Source organism: Artemia sp. Qi Xiang Cuo, chromosome 8 (assembly GCF_049724085.1).
Source record: "Artemia sp. Qi Xiang Cuo chromosome 8, ASM4972408v1, whole genome shotgun sequence".
Classification (NCBI taxonomy): domain Eukaryota; kingdom Metazoa; phylum Arthropoda; class Branchiopoda; order Anostraca; family Artemiidae; genus Artemia; species Artemia sp. Qi Xiang Cuo.
In genome coordinates, this window is record NC_142801.1 from 8,303,030 (window position 1) to 8,330,322 (window position 27,293).

A 27,293-nucleotide genomic window follows, 5' to 3' on the forward strand; every position below is an offset into this window, starting at 1 on the left:
CTACTGTCTACTCTACTACTACTTCTCATTGGCACGAGTTTGAAAAAAAAACAAAAAAAAAAAACAATGAGTTATTCGATCAAGTTAACTCTGATCCTACTCTCTAATTCATGCTCTACTCTCTTTCTATACTCTAATATACTATTCATACTACTGTCTACTCTACTACTACTTCTCATTGGCACGAGTTTGAAAAAAAAAACAAAAAAACAATGAGTTATTCGATCAAGTTAAATCTGAGCCTACTCTCTAATTCATGCTCTACTCTACTATACTATTCATACTACTGTCTACTCTACTACTACTTCTCATTGGCACGAGTTTGAAAAAAAAAAAAATGAGTTATTCGATCAAGTTAATTCTGAGCCTACTCTCTAATTCATGCTCTACTCTACTCTACTCTCTTTCTCTGCTCTACTCTACTATTCATACTACTGTCTACTCTACTACTACTTCTCATTGGCACGAGTTTGAAAACAAAAACAAAGAGTAAATCGATCAAGTTAACACTGAGCCTACTCTCTAATTCATGCTCTACTCTACTCTCTTTCATTACTCTAATATACTATTCATACTACTGTCTACTCTACTACTACTTCTCATTGGCACGAGTTTGAAAAAAAAAACAATGAGTTATTCGATCAAGTTAACTCTGAGCCTACTCTCTAATTCATGCTCTGCTCTACTCTCTTTCTACGCTCTACTCTACTATTCATACTACTGTCTACTACTGTCTACTCTACTACTACTTCTCATTGGCACGAGTTTGAAAACAAAAACAAAGATTTAATCGATCAAGTTAACACTGAGCCTACTCTCTAATTCATGCTCTACTCTACTCTCTTTCTATACTCTAATATACTATTCATACTACTGTCTACTCTACTACTACTTCTCATTGGCACGAGTTTGAAAAACAAAACAAACAAAAAACAATGAGTTATTCGATCAAGTTAACTCTGATCCTACTCTCTAATTCATGCTCTACTCTCTTTCTATACTCTACTATACTATTCATACTACTGTCTACTATACTACTACTTCTCATTGGCACGAGTTTGAAAAAAAAACAAAAAAACAATGAGTTATTCGATCAAGTTAACTCTGAGCCTACTCTCTAATTCATGCTCTACTCTACTCTCTTTCTATGCTCTACTCTACTATTCATACTACTGTCTACTCTACTACTACTTCTCATTGGCACGAGTTTGAAAACAAAAACAAAGAGTTAATCGATCAAGTTAACACTGAGCCTACTCTCTAATTCATGCTCTACTCTACTCTCTTTCTATACTCTAATATACTATTCATACTCTACTACTACTTCTCATTGGCACGAGTTTGAAAAAAAAAACAAAAAAAAAAACAATGAGTTATTCGATCAAGTTAACTCTGAGCCTACTCTTTAATTCATGCTCTACTCTACTCTCTTTCTACGCTCTACTCTACTATTCATACTACTGTCTACTCTACTACTACTTCTCATTGGCACGAGTTTGAAAACAAAAACAAAGAGTTATTCGATCAAGTTAACACTGAGCCTACTCTCTAATTCATGATCTACTCTACTCTCTTTCTATACTCTACTATACTATTCATACTACTGTCTACCCTACTACTACTTCTCATTGGCACGAGTTTGAAAAAAAAACGAAAAAAACAATGAGTTATTCGATCAAGTTAACTCTGAGCCTACTCTTTAATTCATGCTCTACTCTACTCTCTTTCTACGCTCTACTCTACTATTCATACTACTGTCTACTCTACTACTACTTCTCATTGGCACGAGTTTGAAAAAAAACAAACAAAGAGTTAATCGATCAAGTTAACACTGATCCTACTATCTAATTCATGCTCTACTCTACTCTCTTTCTACACTCTACTCTACTCTTCATACTACTGTCTACTACTGTCTACTCTACTACTCCTTCTCATTGGCACGACTTTGAAGAAAAAAAAAGAGTTATTCGATCAAGTTAACTCTGAGCCTACTCTCTAATTCATGCTCTACTCTACTCTCTTTCTACGCTCTACTCTACTATTCATACTACTGTCTACTCTACTACTACTTCTCATTGGCACGAGTTTGAAAAAAAAAACAAAGAGTTATTCGATCAAGTTAACTCTGAGCCTACTCTTTAATTCATGCTCTACTCTACTCTCTTTCTACGCTCTACTCTACTATTCATACTACTGTCTACTCTACTACTACTTCTCATTGGCACGAGTTTGAAAAAAAACAAACAAAGAGTTAATCGATCAAGTTAACACTGAACCTACTCTCTAATTCATACTCTACTCTCTTTCTATACTCTACTATACTATTCATACTACTGTCTACTCTACTACTACTTCTCATTGGCACGAGTTTGAAAAACAAAACAAACAAAAAACAATGAGTTATTCGATCAAGTTAACTCTGATCCTACTCTCTAATTCATGCTCTACTCTCTTTCTACACTCTACTATACTATTCATACTACTGTCTACTCTACTACTACTTCTCATTGGCACGAGTTTGAAAACAAAAACAAAGAGTTAATCGATCAAGTTAACACTGAACCTACTCTCTAATTCATACTCTACTCTACTCTCTTTTTATACTTTACTCTACTATTCATACTACTACTCTACTACTCTTTCTATTAATACTCTACTCTACTCTTAAATTCATACTCTACTCTCAAATTCAAATTCATAAGAGGTGATTTGAGTTTCCCTATTATTGGCATAGAATATTATCAACATGGATGTATTAAATGGTAACTATCGGTAGCAAAACGAAATTAAATTAAGAATAGAGAATTTGGAACACGAGGACCAGCTGAACAGTTCCAAGTCTGATACCGAGATGACCACACAAGGTCAATTCTGCGCTCGCACAGTATAGTACTATCCCTAGCAGTGCCCCCTATATAACTTAATATTTAGGGAATTTTCCACAAGTTCCCTGAAAGACAACGGGGTTCATTAACGGGGTCTTTCCGAAAACATTAACAAACATTGACGATTCGTATTTTGGAGACTTCAGTGACTTCGGAACCTTATATTCGGAGAATTTGGAGAGCCCACATTTTAATTCGTGAAATTTCGGAGAAACCCCCAAAATTCAAAAAAATGCCAAAAATTTTGAGATAGTGCGGAAATACTGATCCACAACTAGCTTTGGATTATTTTGGGGTCACTATTTATAGCTATTTTGGGGTCAATGAGTAGATGTTTATTAATAGAAGGCATTTTAATCAAGAAAAGTGGAGCTTTTACGAAGATAGAGGATCTGAAAAAATAGTTGGTTATCAAATAATTCAACGCAAAGCTTTGACCATAAAAAAAAGAATAAAAATAAGGAGAGGAGGGGGGAAATGGATTAGAGTTTGAGAAAGAGCTTAAAGTTGGATGTACATGCAGCAATAACGAACCTCACTCCAGGCACCTTGCAGTAATGGCACCACCTGAAACGTTGAAAAAAAATCCACCAAATCGTGCTGGATCATGGCAGATTAATATTATTTTAATAGCAAAGGCTGTTGAAACATCAGAAGAACTTTTTAATTTCAAATATCAAAATTTTAAATTTCATTTCAGGTTTTAAAAAGATCTTTGTCGCATTTGCTAATACGTGTCACCAAAACACTGAAACACAAACTGTTCCAAGTCATAATTTTGCACTCTACCATAAAAATCCCAATGAATTGTTTGAAAAGTTTGTTGCTCCGCCAAAATCCAACTAAAAACACATTACAGTCAAAACGGTAGATTACACCAAGTGAGACATAAGAAGAAATAGCTATATTGACGAGACCAGCAAATCATATTCTGCAGATTGGCAAATTGTATTATGAGATGGTGCAATAAAGTTTGAACACCAACATAAAAAAGTATTAGTCTTTTTGGCGATTACCTTGAGAGATATAAAAAAGTTTTTTTTATTAGGCTGCGGAACTTTTCAAGCAACCCTCGTATAATACTTAGAAGAAAATTAGAAATAACATATTTATTTCAACCATTGCACGCATGCAATGGATGCGTGCATGCAACCATTGCAATCCATTGCACGCAAACAATGGCCTCCCTGGAGTTCTATTTTAACATTTTCCGAAATTAAAATTCTCAGATAATTATTCTTTTTTCACTTTTTACCAACCCGCCTTCCACCTACAAAAAATTCTTGCATACAAATAAGGTTCCAGCATACAAATAAAGAACATAATATCTAGTTTGAGAACCATTTCATTGAAAAGATACTTGAAATAAAAAATCCGTTCATTGCTAGGAGGAGCTTTTGGGGTTAATAAGAATCTAGGAGTAATAAATAGTTTTAGATCATATTAAATGGAAATGTGGGCAATGTTTTTTTCCAAAATTGAGAGTAGGAAAAAATATACTCACTCGCTTTCCAAATCAGCCACAGAGCACTTATACTGGGCCGTTGAAAATAAGCAAATGTCAGAAAATTGACGTACTGAGATTTTGACTTTCTTCACGGGTTTATTAGAGTTGTTTTGAATGTAGACGTTTACGGCGATTTTCTCTCCGTGGTAATACAACTACAATAAGAATTAGAATATAGAAAGTTAACATTTTGATTATACAGTTATATAGTAAGTATAACTATAACTATTTAGTTAGAAAACTACGCAGTTATATAGTTATATTAAACAGTCAGATTAAATAGTAAGTAAGTTATACAATTATATAGTTAGATTAAATAGTTATATAGAAAACTAAAGTTAGTATAACTATAGCTATTTAGTTACAAAACTAAATAGTTATATAGTTAGTAAGTTATACAGTTATATAGTTAGATTAAACAGTTAGATTAAATAATTATATAGAAAACTATATAGTTAGTATAACTATAGCTATTTAGTTAGAAAAGTAAATAGTTATATGGTTAGTAAGTTATAAAGTTATATAGTTAGATTAAATAGTTATATAGAAAATACTTTAAAGGCCGTCTTTTTAAGAGGGTGTTCAACCATTTCACAGGGTAATACAAGATAGCTCTTAAAGAGTAACGGCACTTGGTCGCTTATAGAGGCCACACTACTTCTACCAAAGAAAACAACAGAAACAAACTATAAATAAAAACTAAAAATAAACTATTACAAACTACTGAAAGGCTGGTCATTTTTTTTCTTTTTTTACTTTAGAATCGCGGTATCCAACAAAGTTCCAGCTAATACGCTACTGGTATTTAATAAGCTACTGGTATGAGCCTCGGTAGAAAATCAAAGTTTTCAAACAAACAGAAATTAAAATAAGACAAACTCAAAACGAGCGGAAATTAATCTGAGTAGGGTTCCAACCCTATTCTTTCTAAAAGCCAGAATATAATTTGTACTTAACTGAAAAAGAATTCTTTTAAATATTTTCACTTATAACTTTAAGAAAACAAAAATTCATTAAGAATTTAAGGAATAAATATCAGCATATGTATATTAAACTGAGAATGCACATTTTTTCCAGTAAATTCATTTGAATTTTTTTCAGTAAAGTATAAATTATATTATGGCTTTTTGAAAGCATAGGGTTTAGAACCCTGCTCAGATTAATTTCTGCTCGTTTTGAGTTTAGCTTATTTTAATTTCTGTTTGTTTTGGTTTCATTTATGTATTGATACTTATTTGTGGTAGTTTTATTCTTGGTAGATTATTTTATTCTAATTTTGTTCATATTGGGTTTAATGGAGCCCTTTACTTTTTTTGAAAAACTTATTTTGTGCAAAAAGTTTTTTTTGATTAATGATATTAAAAATGCCTTTGATGAAATAAGAAAAAAAAAATTCTAGTATGGATCATGAATTACTACGGTTTCCACGAACCATTCATAAAATGGATAAATAGGATAATTGAAAAAATAGTACAGGTAATTTGTGTGAATAGCGATGTTACGGGAGAATTTGAAGCAGAAGCTGGAGTGCGCCAAGGATTCCCGCTGAGTCTTTTACTGTTTGAAATATATTTGTGACCCGCTACTTAAATATATAGAAAAAGAAATAAATGGCATTACAACAGAAAATGTGGCAATGGAGTTGAACAGTTTTGTAGGTGATCTGACAACGTACACAGAAACTGAAGATGATTTCAAAGTGGCCGTTCAGTGCATATTTGAACATTGTGACATTTTCAAGCTACAGCTTAATTGAAATAAGTGTGAAATGCTATCACTGGGAGACGAAGTAGGAGAGGTGTGTGAGGAGATCTCGAGAAAGGAAAAAAATTAAATATTGGGTATATTCTTTCAAAGAAGTTGGAGCCGAAGGGAAAGTGAAAATTGGATAAATACAATATCGAAATTCAAAAATGCCCTTAGACAAGGATATGGAAGAGGTCTGACTGTTCACCAGAAGGCCCAGTATGTGAATACTTATGCTTGCCCAGTTTTATGGTATATGTCCTTTTTTTCACAACCCAAAGACACATCTAAAGCAAATTGTGAGTGCAATTTACCAGTACATATGGAATTAAAAATTTCCACCTAAATTGAAAACAGACAATAAGGTAATACATAGGAATTATCGAGGCACTCAGATCATGAAAGTGGAATGTAAGATGAAAGAACTTTTCATTAGGGCAATGTTGGAACAAGTGATGAGGGAAGAGGAATCATCAACAAGTGCTTGGTATGAAACATGGAAAAGAAAAGAAATATCCTCTATCGTCTATATATATAATATATTTGAAGACGCAAATATATTATATTATTTGTATAATAATATTATATATTTCAATACTTCGCTTTTTACGCTAAAGTTTGACTTTTTTGTTCCAATGCTTTAACGACTCCTGAAACAGCAACGTAATATTTTCTTTTCGCTATAAGTTTTGATGTTGGTTCCAGCCAGACTTCCCGGTATTATTTAAAAAACGACCAGAAATTAAATAAAAATCAAGTTTTCCACTTGAAAGTGAAGAGCGACATCAAAGCTTAAAACGAACGGAAATTATTAATTATATGAGGGGGACTGTCATAAGATACCTTCACTTTTAATATACTTATCCGTCTATCTAAAGTTATTTAGGGAGGAGATCTAAGCCCTCCCTTTGAAGACGAATTTTAAGTACCGAGTACCGAGAAAAAGAAAAATAAAAAGTTTTATTAACAAGGACTTTCCTTCAAAGGTAACATAAACACTGCCTCGTGTTTATGGTGCCTTTAGTATACTTCGACTTCACCGTTTATATCACCGTCGTCACCGTCTATAGTCGGTAAAACAACTCGCTAAAGTTGATGAATCATGCTGGAATTAACCTAGCTCGTTTTTGAATCCTTCCGAGCTCATCATAATCAGGGAAAAGGAGTCAAGAAAGCTGCCAATGATCTGGAAATAATAGATAGCCGAATAGTATAATCGAAGTATACTAAAGGCACCATAAACACGAGGCAGTGTTTATGTTACCTTTGAAGGAAAGTCCTTGTTAATAAAACTTTCGGCACTGGCATAGTTTTCTTAATTTATATATATATATATATATATATATATATATATATATATATATATATATACACAACACACACACACACACACACATATATATATATATATATATATATATATATATATATATATATATATATATATATATATATATATATATATATATATATATATATATATATATATATATATATATATATATATATATATATATATATATATATATATATATATATATATATATATATATATATATATATATATATATAAATCCCTCCAAGATTTTAGTATGTTGTTTTTCCATAGTGTTACGGATTTTTTGTTTTAATGCAGGACAAACAAATAGTCATTTGATAACCGAAATTCAGTTTTACACACCTACTGAGTTACAATTATGGAATTTGCTTTGCCACCTTTTTTCAGATTAAAAAAACACGGTGAAAATGGGAATAGAAAATGTGAAAATAATTTTTTTTTTTCCCTATTTCCTAGGCTAAATATATATAAATTAAAAAAAAACCATTTTTAGAGTTTCGGTTACATTTTTGTTATTGAAAAGAGAAGGAACTTATGTGATGTGATGATTGTAAAGCTTTTATGCTTCGGGTTTTCATTCATTTTGTTTCAAGAAGTGTGAGTGTGATTCATTTGTTCAGAGAAGTGTGAGCTATTTTATGGTTTTGTTTTGTTTCACTTTGGTTTCGCTGAGGACGTCTATTAGTCATAAAGCCATATAAAGTCCCCCCTCATATCGGCGCCCATGGTCTCCTCCCATTTAGTTGGCTAAATATTTATCATATATACCATACATCCGACATTTAACCATGCTGCTGAGTTTGCTCATCAAATCCAAATGTGCGCTGTTTGCAATATTTTCCTCCTCAAGAACATAGGTTGGTTGCATTCTTAATTTTGCTTCACTGAGTTTTTATTTACAAAGGACGACCTTGTTATTTATAGACGATTTTATTCTTTTTCTTACTATAACCCCTATCGCCGTGTTGGATGTGGGTCGCCTTTAAACAAGGCTCACATTCTTAAGCTATTGATTTATTATATATTGACATCAAAATTCCGTTTTTTAGAGTTTCGGTTACATTTTTGTTACCTTGGATTGAACTTGGATTGAAAAGCTTCCCTTGTAAAGTATCTTTGCAGACTTTGCAGACACACAACTCATGGCCTTAAACGACAACGAAAATTCAAATTCAACAAGCAATATAACAAAGAAGGTTAACACGTTGACTACCAATTACAACAACGAGATATTTCGTAGATTTTAGTGTGAGCTATCATTTTGATGATAGCTATCTATGATGATAGATGAGCTATCTATTCAGAGAAGTGTGAGCTATTTTATGGTTTTGTTTTGTTTCACTTTGGTTTCGCTGAGGACGTCTATTAGTCATAAAGCCATATAAAGTCCCCCCTCATATCGGCGCCCATGGTCTCCTCCCCATTTTAGTTGGCTAATTTATATATATAAATATATATATATATATATATATATATATATATATATATATATATATATATATATATATATATATATATATATATATATAAAAATTATATATATAAATATAAATATATATATATAAATTATATATATATATATATAAATGGGTCTCCTCCCATTTTAGCTGGCTAATTTATATATATAAATATATATATATATATATATATATATATATATATATATATATATATATATATATATATATATAAAAATTATATATATAAATATATATATATATATAAATTAATATACTATTATAGATATATATATATATATATATATATATATATATATATATATATATATATATATATATATATATATATATATATATATATATATATATATATATATATATATATATATATATATATATATATATATATATATATATATATATATATATATATATATATATATATATATATATATATATATATATATATATATATATATATATGTATATATATATATATATATATATATATATATATATATATATATATATATATATATATATATATATATATATATATATATACCATTATAGAAAATTAAGTTTTTACCTCTTGATCTTAAATATTAAATTTCTATCTTTAAAAGTCAAGTAGTCATGTCTCAGATTTCAAGAAATACTTCTAATTTCCTACCCACGCATTTATGCTTCATTGTTTGTTTCCATTGCGTCACTTTTTTACGATCTCTCTAGTGGGCAGAAACTCGTACTTCCTGATGCAAAACTTTTATGAAATATGATCATTGTTGCAGCGGTAGCTGCAATCTAGTAAAGAGCGAACCACAGTCCATAGTAACTAAAAGTTCCTTATTATTAAAATAAATAAGCGTTCTCTGATATTAGATCATTTCCCACAAGATGAACGCATAGAGATAAAGAGTTGTTTCTATAGAGATAAGCGTTGTTTCGAACCTCTAATTGTCTCTAAGATTTGCATTTTTAGTCAGTTCTTGGTATAATGGCACAGTGTTCACACAAGAATGTTATAGCAGTGTTAAATGCTCCTTCAGAAGAACAATATTGTGTTTCAACAAAAGGTTCAAGTGGTGACCTGTTTGGATATGTATGTACGAAATGTAATCCAGATTGGAAAAATTTGAACTATTTTGGAGCACCTCATGAATATAAGGACATGTCAAAAGAGAACTGGGCACTGCCTAAAAACATGGCTGATCTAATTGACATTTGCAACTCAAATATCAATTGTTGTTTAAACGATGAAGGGTTTCCTATGATATGTTGTATTGGTAATGACGTCGAGAAACATACACCCAAACCAGCTCAAACGAAACGAATTACTGTGCACCTGGATGAAACGAGCCCCCGGAGAAGTACATTTACAGCTAAAGTGATAAGAGCTCATGTTGAAGGTGTATGTTCTAAACCTTGCAAGTTATGCTCCTTGTATATAAATCCCTCGGCTTATTCCAAATTAAAACAAGCACTGGAAGATGAGGGGGTAAATGTACCCCCCCGTAAAATTCAAAGTAAATTAACTGACTTTTTCCAGCTGATGAAAGTTGAACCAGCTGATATAATTGAACAAACAAGCGCATCAAATGACAATGAGGGTTGAGTTTATATAAAGAGCGATAAATATATCTGTTTTAAATTGTATATTTTCGTATTGAATTTTAGTATAACGGAGGCTCATCAAAGAACAACAGAGAAGTAAAATACATAGGGTAAAAACATTGGTTTCTAGTTGTGACCTTTTGTAACCTGACCTTGTTCTTGAGCTTTGCCATGAACTCGTTCTTATGGTTTGACGCACTAGACTGCATTTTCTTGTTCACTGGTGCTGTTTCATATATACATATACATATATATATATATATATATATATATATATATATATATATATATATATATATATATATATATATATATATTATATATATATATATATATATATATAATATATATATATATATATATATATATATATATATATATATATATATATATATATATATATATATATATATATATATATATATATATATATATATATATATATATATATATATAATATATATATATATATATATATATATATATATATATATATTCAACCCAGTTGAAGTCCCCGTTGTACTCTATGGTCCAAAAATAGACTATATGCATTATACATTCAGAAAAAACCTGGCAAGATAATTGCATTACCTCTTTATCCAGGGTGGCTTCCAAATTAAGTTTATTCGGACACATTATGAACTCTTTGCTGACTTCTATAGATGGTTGTTCTCCCTGTTTGGCCGGAGCATACATTATCTTACGTATGGCCAACCGTATGGAATTCCTAGAAGAGAAAAAATAATTTCAGAGAAAAATCGAACTACTTGAAAACGACTGGATTTCCTAAAATAATAAACTAACGTAACAAATCACGTGTTATATTGAAACACGATTGTGTACTGCAGGGAACAATGCCTTAGCAGGCTACGCCCGACTTGCCACTCGCAAGGTCTAGAGCAATGATTCCCAACGAGGGGTGCAGAACCCACCGGTGGGGTATGGCAATATTTTGTTGGGCCATGGGCAGGACGTTACATCTTTTGGCTGACAAAACTTTAGAACGTTAATTTAAAAAAAAAATTCATGTGAATGACGCCACATTCATATACAATTAAAGAGCAAAAAAGATATATGATACTATTACAATATCTGGTGCTATTACAATATTACAATAATAGGTGTTTTATACAGACAATATTTTTCATTTGAATTAAGTAAGCCTAGAGGACCACCCGAAATTTTTTTTACCAAGTTAATGGCCTTTTAGGCTTCCTTAAGGTAAATACATGTAAAATCATGGATTTTAGAAATGCATGGGTGGGGCATAGCCCGAAATAGGTTGAGAACCACTGGCCTAGAGGTATTTACTGTTATGTTGTTTTTGTTTTGTTTCTTTTTTTCGGATGTTTGAAGAATTGTTAATGTTTTGAATATCTTCAGTATAGTCTGTTGCTTCATTTCCACTTGGAACATTAAAACCATTCACTGAAAAAGCTTGACTGTAAACAATCTTGGTTACATATACTGGTTGCTGCTACTTTTCATATGATAATCAGAAGTGAACTGAGTAAGCAATTTAGAATGAAAATCAACAGATTTTCCCAGGGGAGAGAATCCATAGGATTCCCTATTATGGGATAATAGGGGAGGGGGGATTTCACATTACGTAGGAACTGTAATGATGACAAGGTACAATGCCGATGATGACGGGTCACTATCATCGTTTCAAAGGTGCCACTAATACCAGTTAACATCGTCAAGTCCGTTGTTGTCAATGTCAACATCAACGTCATAGTTGTCAAAATTAAGATTGCCGCTGTCTTACGTCCGGTCTTCATTGTGATTGTTGCAACAAATTCATTACGTTTTAGAATTTCTTGGGGTTGTTTTGATCGTCACCCTGATCAGTCTTATTATAAAACCCTCCCAAAACACAAAGATGACTAATCTAATCCAATCCCCCCCCCCCCCGGCAATTCACCTAACAACAGGGCTACTACAGATTCAAGTGGTAAAAAATAGGGACTTGGGACCTCTTTTCAGAGGCAACGCTATAGCGTTGAATATAGTAACGCTCCAATGTTTATTTCCAACTTCCAACGTTGAATATATATACGGCTCCAATGTTTTATTATTATTATTATTTATTATTTTTTTCTCAGAGGCACTTCATATGGAAGAGGTCGTCGTAGAAACTTCAAAGGGGGCTCATTCGAATGGAAATCGAGAGTTCCAGTGCCCTTTTTAAGGGTCAAAACTGATTGGAGGGAAACTAGCCCCCCCCCCCACCCCCATCATTCCCCCAAACACATCCAATCAAACTTTTGAGATAGCCATTTCCAGATAGAAAATATGTTTTTGAGGAGATTTTAAGTTATGCCCTGGGGGCATATAAGGTTTTTTATAGAAGGCGCTGTCGTAGAAACTTCAAAAAATGCTCATTCGATTGGAAATTCAAAGGGCTGCCCTTCTTAATAGTCAAAAGTGATTTGAGGGCAACTAGCCCCCCCCACGCCCATCATTCCTCCAAACACATCCATTCATTATTTTGAGATAGCCATTTTGTTCAGCGTAGTTGACTTACACATAGAAAATATGTTTTTGAGGAGGACCCTCCCCCAAAACCCTCAGGGAGAGGGTTTAAAGTAATGCCCTGGGGGCATATAAAGTTTTTTTTAGAAGACGTTGTCGTAGAAACTTCCAAAAAAGGCTCATTCGATTGTAAATTCAAAGGGCTAGTGCCCTTTTTAATAGTCGAAAGTGATTGGAGGGCAACAACCCCCCCCCGCCCATCATTCCCCCAAATACATCCAATCAAAATTTTGAGATAGCCATTTTGTTCAGCGTAGTTGATTTCCAGATAGAAAATATATTTTTGAGGAGGACACTCCCCCACAACTCTCACGCCCACCTTTTCCCCAAACACATCCAATCAAAATTTTGAGATACCCATTTTATTAAACGTAGTTTTAAGTTCTGGAAATTAGGTCTTTGAGGATGACAACTCTACCACAGTCCTCAGGGCAAAGGTTGTAAGTTATGCCCTGGGGGCACATAATGTTTCGTATAGACAACGTTGTCGTAGAAACTTTAGTAAGGGCTCATTCGATAGTAAATTTAAATGGCTTGTTCCCTTTTTAATAGTCGAAAGTGATTCTAAGGTAACTAAAACCCCTGCCACGCCCACCATTTCCCCAAACACATCCAATCAAAATTTTGATTTAGCCATTGGTTCAATGTAGTTGAAAGTTCTGGAAATTATATGTTTGAGCAGGAAACTCCACCCACAATCTTCAGAGGCAAGGGTTATAAGTTATGCCTGGGGGCATATATGGTTCTTATGAAAGGAATGCTCGTATAAACTTCAGAGAGGGCTCATTTGATTGGAAATTGAAAGCTCTAGTTCCCCTTTTAAGCTTCAAAAGATATTGAAGGGTAGCCAGCTCCTCACCCCCCCCCCCCCCCAAACCCCAAACCTTTTTTTCCCAAATGCATCAAATAAAAATTTTAATATAGCTATTTTATTAAAAATAGTTCAAAGATCATATAACCGGTGTCGACACAACCCCCCAGGGCCCGGGGGCAGGGGTTGTAAGTTAAGCCCTGGGGGCATATATGGGTCTTATGGAAGGGATGCTCGTATTAACTTCAAAGAGGGATCATTTGATTGGAAATTGAAAGTTCAAGTCGATTTCCACATAGAAAATATGTTTTTGAGGAGGACACCCCCCCCCAACCCTCAGGGCAAGGGTTGTAAGTTATGCCCTGGGGGCATATAAGATTTCTTTAGAAAGCGTTGTCGTAGAAACTTCAAAAAGGGCTCATTCGATTGGAAATTCAAAGGACTAGGGTCCTTTTTAATAGTCGAAAGTGATTGGAGGGCAACTAGCCCCCCCCCCCCACGCCCATGATTCCCCCAAACACATTCAATTAAAATTTTGACATAGCCATTTTGTTCAGCGTAGTTGATTTCCAGATAGATAATATATTTTTGAGGAAGACACTCCCCCACAACCCTCAGGACAAGGGTTTTAAGTCATACCCTGTGGGCATATAAGTTTTTTATAGAAGGCATTATCATAGAAACTTCAAAACAAGCTCATTTGGTTAGAAATTCCAACAGCTAATGTTCGTTTTAATAGCTAAGCGGTATTTGAGGGCAACTAGCCCCCCACACCCATCATTCCCCCAAACACACACAATCAAAATTTTGAGATACAAATTTTGTTCAGCGTAGTTGAATCCCCCACTGTGGGGGAGTCGACTATTTTAAGTATGGATGTGGAGGACTTAAAATTACAGCCATACTTAAAATAAGGTTAAAATGTATACTTTGCGATAAATGCTAAATTATTGTGGCACAAAAAAAAATCCAAAAAATGGTCTAATAAAAACGATTCTGTTGTTTCTGCATCAACGAATAAAATAGCCTAACTACTGTCTTTTGAAGCTGTTTTTTCGATTCCTTCATTGTTGCGTGAAAAAAACACATTTGATTTATCAGAGGTATATAATTAAGTTGTCTCTAGCAAAGGCTATAAGGCTTCAACCTCTTATTCTTCTTAATTAAAAAAAAACCTTGCATAAAAATAAGTTTTCTAAGAAATGTAAAGAGCCATACTGAACTCAGGACCAACAAAAATTAATTTCTATTATAGTTAAAATTAAAAAGACCAGAAATTAGTGTTAAAGAATAAACGAAACCCCAATCGAACAGAAATCAAAATTAACTATCTTACAAACATAAAGATAACAGGTGCAAACATAAATGAATGAATAAATCTTATGTAGCTTCAATATTTTTTTACTATTTTCACCCCAAAGGTGCTTTTATCCAAGGGTTAAAAATACCAATTTGTTAAAAGTAGTTGAAATGTTAACTAACAAAATTCGAGTGTCGACCAAACCCTCCAGGGCCCGGGGGCAGGAAGGGATTCTCGTATAAACTTCAGAGAGGGCTCATTTGATTGGAAATTGGAAGTTCTAGTCCAGCTTCTAACAGTCAAAAGTGATCAAAGGGCAACTAACCCCTCCCCCCCCCACGCCCGTTAACCACAAAATACATCAGATAAAAACTTTGCGGTAGCCATTTTGCTAAAAAAGAAGTTCAAAGGTCAGATAACGAAAACTCCAGGGTCGACACATGTTGTACAAACATAATATTTGTAATATAATTCGTTTTATAACTAATTAATCATTAGTTATGATAATTATATATACTAATTAATCATAAGTTATATCCAGGGGCCATATATAGCCATTTTGGAAGGAATTCTCGTATAAACTTGACAGAGGGCTCATTTGATTGGAAATTGGAAGTTCTAGTTCAGTTTTTAAGAGTCAGAAGTGATCTAAGGGCAACTAGCCCCTCCCTCACGCCCTTTTACCCCCAAATACATCAGATAAAATTTTGAGGTAGCCATTTTGTTAAAAACAAATCAAGGGTCAGATAACAAAAATTCCGGGGTCGACACATGTTGTACAAACATAATATGTGTAATATAATTCGTTTCGTAACCAATTAATAATTTGAAAAAAAGTCATTTAAAATCAATGAATCAATACAAATGTAGAGCATTGACCTATGGCAATCTGTTCAGAAAATATTGAAAAAGTAGTCAATGAAAAACATTCACGCCAAACCTTATTTAGTTTTAGACGAATGGATAAACCCATCCGATAAACATTTGAGGTGACCATTTCGTTAAAAATAGTTCAACGATCAGACATTAAAACTCCAGTGTCGACACAACCCCCCAGGGCCCAGGGACAGGTGTTGTAAGTTATACTCTGGGTATATATATGGTTCTTATAGAAGGGATACTCGTATAAACTTCAGAGAGGGCTCATTTGATTGAAAATAGAAAGTTCTAGTTCACTTTTAAAGAGTCAAAAGAGACCGAAGCTTAATTAGTCCCCACACGCCCTGTTTCCCCAAACCCATCCGATAAAAATTTTGAGATAGCAATTTTGTTAAAAATAGTTTAATCATCAGATAATAAAAGCTCCGAGGTTGACACAAACCCATTTTTTCACTTTGATATTGTTACTTTGATACCAGTTTTGATACTTTGATGAATATTTGATTTATTTTTTTTTTAAGTTTGATTTTGAAACAAGGAATTTTTAAAAACTTTAAACTTTTTTAAATCAAAAACTAAAAAAATTTAATTAAAAAAAACTTTCCGAAAAATAAGTTTTTAATATAAATTTAATGCCATTATTAAAAGCATGCTATTCATATAAAAATTACTTTTAAAATTAAAACTCAAAACGACCAGAAATTACTTTTAAAGAATAAATGAAACCCAAAATGAACAGAAATTAAATAAACAATCATAGCAAAAACATACAACAAGTAATAATATAAATGAATAAATAGATCATAAAGCGAGTAATGCTTAGATTGAATATGAAAAGCAAGCTTAAAACGAAAACAAATTTCCTTTTTAAGTATAAATGAAACTTAAAACGAACAGACATTAAATAAACAATCAATGCAAACAAACATACAATAGATACTAATGTAAATTAATAAATAAATCTTAAAACGAGTGAAACATAAATTGAATATGCAAATATAGCTCGAAACGAACAAAAATCACTACAAGCAAGAGTTTGGGTATGATCTCCTTCTCTCACTGTAAAAGTCTAAAACCCACTGCGTCATTGGCACTTTACTGAAAACTATATGCGTCTTTAACAGTCTTGGTAAGTATAAACAACATCAAATTGAATATTTGATGTATAATGATATTAATTGTTGAAAGATCCATCAGTTCAAGAATTTATTTCCCTGTAATTTTATTTTTATTTTCAATGCTGTAAAGAACTGGAAAAGAAAATATTTGTAATATAATTCGTTTTCAGTTAAGCGCCAATGACGCAGTAGGCTTTTGGTTTTTATTTACAGCTAGGAAAGGAGGCAGTATCCAAACACTTGTTTGTAGTGAAACTATATTCGTCTTTAACAATTTTATTAACTAAAAAAAAAAGTTTTTTTTAACTGAAAGTAAGGAGCGACATTAAAACTTAAAACGAACAGAAATTATTCCGTATATGAAAGAGGCTGCCCCCCCCCCTCTACGGTTCGATCTTTACGCTAAAGTTTTTTATTGTTTTAAAAAATAAAGTTGTGAGACAAAGTTAAACTTTAGCGTAAAGAGCGAGGCGTTGATAATTTCTGTTCGTTTTAAGTTTTAATGTCGCTCCTTACTTTCAATTAAAAAACTTGTTTTTTTTAGTTAATAAAGTTGTTAAAGACGAATATAGTTTCCCTACAAACAAGTGTTTGGATACTGCATCCTTTCTTAACTGTAAATAAAACCCAAAACCCTACTGCGTCATTGGCGCTTAACTGAAAACGAATTATATTACAAACATTTCCTTTTCTAGTTCTTAAACCATTGAAATTAAAAATAAAGTTACAGTAGGATAAATTCTTAAACTGTTTGATCTTTCAACAACTGATATCATTATACACAATATATACAATTTGATGTTATTTGTACTTTCCAAGACTGTTCAAGACGCATATAGTTTTCAGCAAAACGCCAATGACACAGTAGGTTTTAGACTTTTACAGTGAGAGAAGGAAGTCATACCCAAACTCTTGCTTGTAGTGATTTTTGTTCGTTTCAAGCTATATTTGCATATTCAATTTAAGTTTCACTCGTTTCAAGATTTATTTATTAATTTACATTAATATCTATTGTATGTTTGTTTGCGTTGATTGTTTATTTAATGTCTGTTCGTTTTAAGTTTCATTTATGCTTCAAAAGGAAAATTTTTTTTTTCGCTTTAAGCTTGATTTTCATATTCAATCTAAGTATTACTCGCTTTAAGATCTATTTATTTATTTATATTATTACTTGTTGCATGTTTTTTCTATGATTTTTTATTTAATTTCTGATTGTTCTGAGTTTCATTTATTCTTTAATAGTAATTTCTGGTCGTTTTGAGTTTGAATTTTAAAAGGTATTTGTATCTGCTGAGCTTAAGTTTAAAATGGCCTTTACTTTTCTTTGAAAAACTTGTTTTTCGGAAAGCTTTTTTTTTAGTTAATAAGTCGAAAAAGAGACTTCTCTAGAGACCATTCTGGGCACAAAATAGCCCTGGAAACTCAGGTTTCCAAAGGCTTTTGAATGAAAAAGCAGTGACATCACCAAATGACACTTGAGAAAGAAAAAAAATAGGAATGATCATTTGCAGACATCTCTCCATGATCAGAGGCCAAGTGATAATTAAGAAACAGATCATCATGTCATGGGAAAGCTTTTTCATCTTTTTTTTCTGGACGCTTTACTTTCGAATGTAAAAAATCAGATTCAAAAATATGATCAAAGAGATATAGATATGGTAGCCAGAACAAACAAGCTGTTTGTTTCCCTTTTTGCACTACCTTCTGCCGGAACTGAGGTGTGATCAGCAAATATTTCTTTGACTCTAACTGCTGCTGGGCGGTTTCAAGAGTAGCGGCTACCTTTTTTTTCATTATGCATCGACAGAGTCCCATCTACCATGGCCTGCGCTAGCTGTATCTCGACCATGTCCTTCTTTTCAATGCCCTTTTCCAGCTAGTTATAAGCTTCCTTTAGAAACTCGTCTGCGGTCAGTTTTTTGGAACCAAACGCTTCTCTTTTTTTCTTTTAGAGATTTTTCGAGAGTCTCTATTGTCTGTCTTTTCAAAGGGGTATCAGCGAACTGCAGTTGTCTCAGCCGTTCTCTTGCCTCCAAATCCTGCCACTCTTTCTCAGTTTTTTTCTTTCAAGGGTTTTTCCTGCTTTAGGTACAAATCATAGCTCTTTCTAGCGGATTTGGCTAGTTTTATCAAGTCTACGGTAATAGCAACAATTTGCGCACGTCCTCCAAAACTGTCCATCCCATCTATCACAAACAGTTTAGTATTCGAAGTTCGCTCATTCGTCAAAACTCTTTCCTTGCTGAGAACTCGCCCGGAAAGGGAGAAACCCTGCTCAATAATAGCAGACTCATGTAAAATGATCAAAACATCATTTACGACTTTAGACAAGTTTGGATATTTCCCTCTCTGAATCACGTTGTTCCACTCGTCGTCGATCATTCCTGGCTCCGGTGGAAGTCCGGATATCTGGACTAGCTGAAACTAGTCAACTAGCAGATCCTTTTGCGTCGCGATGGATAATGTCCTGTAAAAATATAATAAACTCTGAGCAGAAACTGGCTTTGAAACTTCATTGAGATGCAAAAAAAATAATGCTTTCAACAACTGCAAAATTTCCACCGAGTATTTGCTTAGGGACATATCTTGCGGCCGCAGAATAATGCTTCTGAACACGATGCATGAACGAGTAATTTGGAAGCTCGTCTACTGACTCGAGACAGTCGACAATCTCGTCACTCACAACTGTCTGTAGCAGTGACACAAAGTTCTTTTCATCTTCGAATGGCTGAAGCGTTAGTTCATCCCTAAGCTTTTCGGTCACTTCGGGTTTTAAAACTTGTCCAACCAATGTCAAGACCAGCAGATTCAGCTCCGTACAGACTTCATGCATAAGGGGCTCTTCCCGTTGAAACTTTTCGATGAAACGTGTAAAGAGGTTCGAACTATCAACAACAAACTGACACTCTGCTTTCAGGGTCAGTTGTTAGATCTGCCGGATGATCCTCTTGTATGCATTTGATTTCATAAGACTAGGGTTTTTCTTTGGAATATAGACAACGAAGTGCTCAGACAGAGCTGGCATCTGTCCCCTTAGCCTCGGAGCGACATGTCCTATTGTTAACGATCTGGTGGGTACGTGTTTCAAAAAGCGCAACTTAAGAACGCCAGTTTTCTCTTGAATCTTTACGTAGTCTTCTTGTCTAGTCGGCCAGCCACTAAAAAAGGTACTACCGTTTTATCATTCGGAACCATTCTCGCAAATTTCCAGCAGTCTCTTCCGAAAGGGTTGGTTACCAAACGGATCTTGCAGGTACCAACACTAAGGAGACCTTTGCTACCTGTCAATTCACTTTTTTCACTGTCAATCAGTCGAAAAAGTTTTTTGTTCAAGTTCGGACCGTTACAAATTAACGTTAGTAGTTTAGAGATAGATAAACTACTCTCATCGATCGTTCTGGCTATTTCTGACTTCAGCTGTGGCATGACCAATTAAAGCTCTTTCTTACTTTCTGAAATTGTGGTTTCGTCAAATTAGACAACATAATAACTGTTGCTGATTTCATCAAGGGTCATATTCTGAAAACAGGGTTCAAGAGCTTTGGTTAAAAAAAATAAGAGAGCTTAGTTCACCCGAAGGAGAAGTTTTTGACTACTGTGTCGCTGAACTTTTTTTCATATACATTTGCTATTCCGTCTGCAGAATTCCCAGAATAGTCAGACTCAATCATCTTCAGAACCCATGTAATTTCTGCAACTGTAGTTTCATCCCGCCCTAGATAAGCACCTTAGTTCATGGGCAGCTTTGCCGGTTCACCACTCTCCATGAAAAATGCTGCCGAGTGACAAAAGTGATTCGGCGTTAGCTTTATGGTAACATTCTTCTTATGTTCAGCAGTTCTAGCGTGCTGCAGTAAAAAGTAGGAGCCCTTATGGGTTAGACAAACGATGACAAAACGCTTAGACAAACGATGTATTGCAGATAGAACAGTAGAAAGAGAACAGATCTCCTGAAACAGCTCTACACCACTCTTTCATTTGGTTTACCATCACGTCTTTCTCTTCCAACCCTTGAAAGTCTCCTTGAATTTGCACTTTTCCATTCTTATTCAAACTGAAACTTCAAAACCTAGACGTTAAAAAAAGAAAAGAAGATAGTAGAAAAATATATCGGATATTACAAGAAATGTATTAAAATAAAAAAGGGCGCCAAGAAGTAGTGTAATAGTTCGAGAAATGTATGTAAGCTCAAAATTGTGCAAGCAACCTGGTTTTAACACCACCTCCTTCGTATTTTGTGCTAGGACCCATTCTCTTCTTTTTTTTTTCTCACTCTATGTGTAATAGTGACATCCAGAAAAAAATTTTTTAAGTGATTAACAAAGCCAACCGAGTCCTGCTGTCACCTAGCCTATTGACTCAAGAGGCAAAGAGGGACAGTCCTTTTCGTTACTTGTCTGTCTGCTCTATCCGGACAGTAACACTGTAGCCTATGTAACAACAAGATTTGCCTTTCCTAGACAAGCACAAACAGGCTCCAAGAATCTCAATCGAAACAAAAATACTGAAAACCGTATGATCACATGTATTGGTAGCCTTCAGAATACGGACTTAAAACCAAAGCAAGAAAAGGGACTTTAGGAACCTTTATCAATTTAAGGGACCAATAGAAACCTTCACTCGATTTTAGGGACTTAAAGGACTTTGTGGCAGCCCTACTAATAATTTACTATGAAGAGTTATCCATATTAAGAGTTGTGTAAATTAAATTGTGGTGGCGAAAAAAATTGATAAAAATAACTTAAATACTCCAAAATAACTGATAAATAAAGAAATGATAATACAAAAAAATTAAATACCTTTTATGTGGCTTTTCTTCTGGTGTTTCTGCTACGTACACTTTTAGCTCATAATCCACGCCACACGGTTTACCCGTATCACCAGGGGCAGGTTGTAGGGTGACAGAGGCAGGACAATTCGGGGGCAATTCGAAAAAGAATGGATGGGCATGTGCCCCCAATTTTTTTACCAATCTCTCCTAAAAAATATAGAAAAAAAACTATACAACCATCCTTTTCTCGTTTTAAAAACATCGAATAGTATGTCTAGTTTTATTGACTAAATCTTTCAACAGAACTAGACTTTAATGTAGGGGAAACATTCATATAAAATGATTAACCAATTTGCTGAAAAAAAGGAAACTACAGTGTTGCGTATTTATTCGTGTAGAGCAATTTGACAAATTTAGAGGAGTGGTCTTTGTTCGTTCAGTTTAACATTTCTTTTTAGCAGTTTAACAATCGTTTTTTTTTTATTTTTTTTTTAATACGAATATTTGCAAAGGAAGTGAAATGAAGAAAAATTTGCTAAAATGCTAATAAACTTTATTTCAAAATTTGTGCTTACAACACCTGAGATAAAATTAATGACTTCTTTTAGTATGAAATTCGGCGAATATAGTCGTACAGAGCACTGGACTGTAGAAATATATAAATATAGATTCTATTACGCAATGTTAAGTTTGCAAGTTAAAACACGTTGACAGATGTTTAAACATGAATAACACAAGGCGCAAATAGTCGTGCTGAGCAGGAAATTATATAAAAATAAGCCGGGAAAATATTCGCTCGGAGCAAATGGGGCACCGATTTTTTTCCGAATATATACGTCCGGGTATACGCCTAGGGTTTGAGCATTACATAAGGAAACATGTTAAGAAAACAATACTTACTTCATAATATGCATCATAATCCTAGTTAACATACTTTCTAAGGGGAGAACCTTTATCTTCACTTCTTTCACTGTTGTACAGTTTGTTTGTTTTTTTTACAAAATTCAAAAAAATAAAAATGGACTCAACTTTACTTATACGTTTTCAAACAATCTATATATGCATTTTAACGCCATCAGTGCCATCTAACTGTTTATAAATTAATAAACAAATACCGATAAATTAGGTTAAGTTAGGTTAGATTAGTTAGATGGCACTAGAGTGTTTGCTTATAAACAATTTTCGAGACTTAGAAAATAGACATAAATATTTAAAAATGTGATAGAAAAACTGGAAATACAAGGAAAGAATTGAAGATAAAGGTTCTCCCCCTACAAAATATGTTAACTAGTATTATTCTGCATCTTATGAAATAAGAATTGTTTTCTGAACATGTTTCTCATCCTATCAGTTTCTAATTTTGTGCTTATATCATTTTGTTTCAGAAAATGATTAAGAACTATAAGTATTTGCACTGTAAACAACGCGTCGATCGTACGATGACTTGATCAGGGATCAAATTTAAAAGTATCAGGGATTGGGGATCGAATCCCCGATAATGATCGAACGAATCGATCCCTGATAATGATCAGGGATCGAAGTTAAAAGTGATGTCCTTATCACATCAAATAAATTTCGTCATTTGCAAGCCTGCAAAACTGACTAAGTATTTACACTGTGGCAGCAAAAATACAATACATTTTGAGAAAATTTGAGACATGTCAGAATCCGAATCCGAATGGGAATATTGACATTTAGAGAATATAGGAATATAGAGACACGTCAGAATCTGAATAGAATTTTTTTTTTTTTTTCGAGCTTAACACTTCCTATTTTATATTATATGAAATACAGTTTATGAATTATTTACATAATATTATATATTATATAGTATTGCATATTATTCAATTCATATATTATCGTTATTGAAATTTTACTTGATTGTAGATTATTAAATTATGCAATTTTATTATTAAAATTTTATATGATTGTTTTATAAAAGTTACTGTAAAAATACAATACATTTAAAGGAGAATTCGAGACATGGGCAATGTAAATTCTCTGACAACTAATCCAACTGTGCCTATGATGCTTCAGTTAACATGTTGCTAAAATTATTTTTAATATTTAATGTATTCGCAAAAAAGCTAAATATTTTTATTATCTTTTACGCATTACATTCGGGAAACTTAATATTGAGCAGATAAGACAATATCGAGATATTGCGAAATATAAATATTGATACTGAGAAGATAAAGGCTTGATCAGGGATCAAAGCTAAAAGTGATGTCCTTATCACATCAAATAAATTTCGTCATTTGCAAGCCTGCAAAACGGACTAAGTATTTGCACTGTGGCAGTAAAAATATAAAATATTTTGGGGAAAATTTGAGACGCTCCCTATTTTGTTTTATATGAAATTCAGTTTATGTATTGTTTACATAATATTATATATTATATAGCATTGCATATTATTTAATTCATATATTGCTGCTATTGAAATTTTATTTGATTTTTTATTATTAAAGTGTACATTTTTACTATTAAAACTTTATATGATTATCTAATAAAATTGTAAAATATTATAACTTTATTAAAGAATTGTCGATTTTTCAAAAAAAAGTTTAATAATTTAATTTAAATCGTAGACCCTAAAAATCGGATAAATGCAGTTGAGTCCATGTTTATTTTTTTAAAATTTGTTAAAAAAAACTGCGCAACAGTGAAAAAAGGGAAGATAAAGGTTCTCTCCTGTAAAGTTTGTAAACTATGATTATTCTGAATAGTCTGCAACAAGTATTGTTTTCTTAACATGCTTCCTTATGTAATGCTCAAACCCTAGGCTGACATCTACGTCCGGAGCAGCGAAAAGAACAATAAGGCGAGGAACATTGACAAAAATATCCTTGGAACAAAACTTGCTACTACTAAGCAATTGCTTGGTTTGCTTGATTTAAATTCTGGCAATCGTGTCTTTCACTTTCTTTCAACTACACAGCGATTTTTCTGAAGCCCTCCGTTATTAAGGAAAACAGTTAAAAATTCAAGAAGAAATTAACTACAAATAAAAAAAAATAATTAATTAATCTTTAATTATACAGTAAAAATTTTGTATGTCATGAAAAAAGTAAATACAAGTAAAAAATAGTAAATATTTCAAAATAGAGCTTTCAGGCACTCTATAGTATTTTAAAAAGTCCCCCGGAAATACAGCACAGTCCGCAGTTTATAGCCAAGGTCCATACTTCATTTTTATTTTTTCGTTACTTGAACAAAGGCTTTGTATGTAAAATTTGATTTGAAGAGACCAAGATGATAAGAAATAAGCTACTTTACCTTGTCCTTACAATTTATCAAGAAGCCTAAAATCTACCACTGGAACACGTTTCAGGAAAACCCAGGTGGATTTTAGAACAAGAAGCCTAAAATCCACCACTGGAACACGTTTCAGGAAAACCCTTGATTAAGAAGCCCAATCTACTACTGGAACACGTTTCAGAAAAACCCTTGATCAAGAAGCCCAAAATCTACCACTGGAACACGTTTCTGGAAAACCCTTGGTGGCTCTATTGTCTTGTTTCTTTTTTTTCAATGCCGGTGTGGGGGGAAGGGGTTAAATCAGTCAAGTCGTACCTAGTGGAGAACGCTTTTTTTGAGTAAAATGCATAAACAATAATAAAATGTGTAAGTATAATGCGTTTCATATAAAAAAAGATAATGTGAACATGAGATCTGAAAAGGTACATATTAAAAATTAAAAGATCTGAATACAGCACTTAATATTAGGGCCGCTTTTTAGCACTAAGATCTTACATCTAAGATCTTTCATCTTTGTGCAAAGATTATCGTTTTTTCAACTTATCTTTGTTCTAAGATCTTACAGCTCACTGATATCAGCAAAAAGCAAGAAAGACGCCATCTTTCTGCCATATAGAACAATGATGAGAGAACTTTGATGATATACTCATCATTGTTCTCAGACCGCTGATCAGAGCAGAATGATGAAAGACGTTTGCATAAAAACGACAAAAGATGTAAGATCTTAGTTCAAAGATTTCACTTTTAAGCGTTATCTGACAAAAGATGTAAGATTTTAGCACACTGATGAGTGAAAAAATGGCCCTATTGCTTTGAACTAATTTGGTAATCTACCAGTACTGTTTATGCTTTACTTTCATTGGAGGGCATGTACAATATGGGTCCGACCATGGTTTAGGCTCCTCTCCAAATGTTTTTATTTTTAGCACGTGGTCTCGTAGGGCAACCTAGTCAACTACAAACTCTAGCCGAAAGTAAGCGAAAATTTAAAACCGCGTTGAAAAAGAAGCCTGTCTATTAAGGAAGAATCGCCATTGAAACAGATTCAGGAATGGTAACTATTGTTTTCATTATTGTTAATAAGTTAAATAAGTTATTGTTATAATTCAGCAACAATAAGCTTTTGTTAAATAAGAACAAAGGAGGATTTTTCTACCCAGTGAAAATGGATATATAATGCAAATATTTCAGCAGAGACCTCCAATCAACCGTTCTCAGTGCAAAAATAGAAAAATAAAAACAGACCGTTAAAACAACCACTACAATAAATAAAACCATACCGTAAAAAAAGAGGGCCTTCTTTTATTTTATTGTTTATTTTTACGTTTTCAGTAAGTTTTGAAATAGATTGTCTGCATAATTTGGAACCCTTACAAATGGGACACGGTTTATGTCACCCCAGGTCATTTTAAAATATTCTTTGGAAGGATGAGGCAGACTTTCACTTTAGGGGACTTGTACGCTATTACGTGTATCATTACAGGGCAGATGAAGATCCTCTTATTATTTCAGTCAACCTAAGAAAACAATAGAATGACTTTAGATAGCAGAATAAGGCTTTTCATTTTTCACTATACCATCAATCCAGAAAGATGCCTCAACGTACTGAACGATCAAATTCAGATAATTGTCAATATCTAAGAGAACATTGAAGACTTTATTTTTGTGCAGAATGAAGCTCCTCAACATTTTTCTAACGTTGTTCGTAAACAGCTTAACGAATTTTTCTTGGTAGATGGTTAGGTCGATGTGGTTCAACATTAACCACATGTTCTAGTTCAACTAGAAACCCACAGGTTCGAAATGTTCTACTTGTCAGCTAGAAACCCTTATTTAATAACTTGCACCTTTCTTTTCTTTGGAGTCGTTTGAAGGAGATTTACTCCAAGCCACAACCGAAAGATATAACTGAAGGATGTAACTGAAACTGAAGGATGTAACATTTTGATTACTAAATATCAGTATATGTATATTAAACTGACAATGCAGATTCATTTGTATTTTTTTTTTCAGTAAAGTGAAAATTTAGTTTTGGCCTTGGGAAGGCATAAGGGTTTTGCGCCCAACTTG

General features: G+C 33.1%; 1 protein-coding gene across 1 annotated transcript in view; it reads right to left on the minus strand.

Moving 5' to 3' along the window:
- Window positions 1-27,293, minus strand: part of krz (beta-arrestin protein kurtz) — an 82,231-nt gene that overhangs the window by 24,246 nt on the left and 30,692 nt on the right. The window contains exons 5-7 of the mRNA XM_089093187.1: window positions 21,994-22,172; window positions 11,143-11,278; window positions 4,390-4,547 (exon numbers count right to left, since the gene is read on the minus strand). Of these exons, the coding sequence (XP_088949313.1) occupies window positions 4,390-4,547; window positions 11,143-11,278; window positions 21,994-22,172 (473 nt within the window). The remainder of the gene's footprint in view (window positions 1-4,389; window positions 4,548-11,142; window positions 11,279-21,993; window positions 22,173-27,293) is intronic.